Source organism: Phaethon lepturus, unplaced genomic scaffold (genome assembly GCF_000687285.1).
Source record: "Phaethon lepturus isolate BGI_N335 unplaced genomic scaffold, ASM68728v1 scaffold48304, whole genome shotgun sequence".
In the NCBI taxonomy this organism is placed as follows: domain Eukaryota; kingdom Metazoa; phylum Chordata; class Aves; order Phaethontiformes; family Phaethontidae; genus Phaethon; species Phaethon lepturus.
Genome location: NW_010533420.1, coordinates 7003 through 9589, shown reverse-complemented (window position 1 = coordinate 9589; position 2587 = coordinate 7003). Strand labels below are relative to the sequence as shown.

Genomic DNA, 2587 nt, shown 5'->3' with positions numbered 1-2587 from the left:
CCAAGCACCGCCGGGTCCACACTGGGGAGAAGCCCTACCGCTGCCCCATCTGCGCCAAGGCCTTCGCCCTCTCCTCGGGGCTGGTCCTCCACAAACGCACCCACACTGGGGAGCGGCCCCACGCCTGCCTGCTCTGCGGCAAGGCCTTCATCTCCTCATCGCACCTCGCCCTCCACCTCCGCTCCCACACAGGCGAGCGGAAGTACCAGTGCCCCGTCTGCGGGAAGCTCTTCCTCCAGTCCTCCCACCTGGTGCGCCACAAGGCCATCCACACCGGCGAGAGGCCTTTCAAGTGCGAGGACTGCGGCAAGCTCTTTGGACGCACCTCGCACCTCGCAACCCACCGCCGCGTACACACAGGCGAGAGGCCTTTCAAGTGCCTGCAGTGCGAGAAGGCCTTCACGCAGAAGGCCGGGCTGGTCCTCCACATCCGCCTGCACACCGGGGAACGGCCCTACAAGTGTGACAAGTGTGGCAAGAACTTCCGCTCCTCTGCCCACCTTGTGTCACACCAGCTTCTCGAGTCAGGCGAGAGGAAGTTCAAGTGCTCCACCTGCGGGAAGGCCTTCAAGCAGGCGTCATCCCTCAAGCAGCACCTGAAGACCCATGAGGCACGTGACCCTCACCGCTGCTCGGTCTGCAGCCGAGCCTTTTCCAGGTCCTCTTACCTCCAGCTTCACATGAGAACACACAGTGGGGAGCGGCCGTACCACTGTTTGGTTTGCAACCGGACATATGCCAAAATTTCCACCTTTGAAAAACACTGTAAAAAGCACCAGCAGGATGAAGAGAGGCCAGATGCTAGACCAAGGCTGATGACCACCAGGGCAAAAGCACTGGCTGAAAAGAAAAAGCAGGAGCAGAAACAGCAGCACCGAGATGACAGCTTTGAGCAACCTCACCAGGCTGACCCAAAGCAGCAGCAGCAGGCAGAAAGGCTGTAAAAGTCACTAAAACAAGAACTGTTCTTGGCCCTCTGGAACATTGTTCGTGGGAGGTAGAGTGCCTGGTTTAATTTTTCTCAAAAGAAAAATGACATGCTGCACCAGCATTACTCCAGAGTGTGTTTCCAAATGGAATTCTTTCTCTGATGCAAGGTTCAATGCAAACACTACTCTGTGACACAGCAGATAGATACATAGAAGTCTACTGAGGCTCCCCAGAGTCCGTGTGGCGTGCAGAACACCCTGTGCTTACAGGGAGATTCCACCTGTTCACAAGCCCCGGTGGTTTTGTGTCATGTCAGCAGCATTTTTAGAATGCTTCCAGGGGCTCCTCACCAAAATGCCTGCTTTTACCCAGATTGAAAGAGGGATGCTTCTTTGTATGCAGAAACAAGTTAAGTTGTAGTCTCTTTTGTTTGAAGAGGCAAGAGAGGTGGCACACCTACAGAAAACAGATTTTTACCAACAGTGGGTTTAGGAAACAAGCAGGAATTCATTCTGCAAAAAGTGACTTGTTTTTAAAAGCATAGTGGGAAGAAAGCATCTTTGAGCCTTTTCTGTTTTTCTCACTCTGAATTACAATAAGGCATTGTACTTAGTATCCAGATAATGCTGTGTATGAAGTGTGTTCAAAGCACAGCAATATTGCCAAAGCAACTTAACTCGTCTTTCTCAAAACTAGTGAAGACAGATGTCAAAAATCTGTAATTCGTCTTGAATTGAATGAGTTTGACATTTGAAATACCAGATTGTAGTAAAGGTACAAGAATGATTCCTCCCCCCTGCCCTCCCCCCCGGATGATCTGGGAATGTAAAATGTAGTAACAAGGGAATTCTAAGCCCCATTGCTGGGCCAGTCACCATGCTGAGGGAATGAGGCAAGATGCCATGAAAGGCTTGCTGTCAAAAGCAGATGTTTCAGATTTATTCTGGGGTGTGAGATTGGACTCCAGTGAGTACTAAATAACTTTGTAAACATTAATAAAACTGCCTTTATTGCAGCAGTGTTCTTTGTGAGCCAGTACTTTGTACTGACTTTTTATAAGCTTTATGTCAGTCCAGCAACAGTACTATAAGCATACTTTATGCCTTTATTTATTGCTTATTGTTACCTAGGAATTTATTATAGCAGAAAAAGGGAAGCAGTGAGTTCATTTTAAGTGCTCATTCCTAATTTGCCCTACCAAGTCCCTGACTTTTTTAACGCTATTTCCCTGCCGTTGTGTGAAAACACATATTATGCACTTTAAGGATCTTTTTGGATAGGCATCTGGTTGTGGTTTCTACAGCATATTCACAACTCTGTTTTAAGGCCAAAAAAGGAATTTTCCAAAAGCTTGCACATTGAAAGTATTGCAGTGTATCAGGCCAGAAATCATGTTAGTAGATGACAGGGCTGGATTACATCTAAGAACTAATTTACAGGTAACAAAACTGCATTGAATAATTCTCTAACTTTTTGCACTTCAGGGTTTACTTGATGCTGGGTATACTGTTATTGTTGAACTGCTTTTTATGTTCAGCTGGTTAATATACTTTAAATATTTATGTGCTCAGATATTTCAAATGAGATGTTTCTAAGCCATTGTTTCTTGTCATGCCAAATTCTAATGTAAATTTTCCTACAGTCTTTAGATTTTGTT

At 46.8% G+C, this 2587-nt stretch overlaps 1 protein-coding gene across 1 annotated transcript; it reads left to right on the top strand.

Moving 5' to 3' along the window:
• Window positions 1–5: 5 nt before the first annotated feature.
• Window positions 6–2328, top strand: LOC104619335 (zinc finger protein 525-like; the record flags this gene model as incomplete). The annotated part of the gene is given in 2 exon segments (XM_010285172.1): window positions 6–929; window positions 2257–2328. Coding segments are annotated over 2 exon segments (996 nt in total), but the record flags the coding sequence as incomplete, so codon positions are not given.
• Between the last annotated feature and the right edge of the window lie 259 nt (window positions 2329–2587).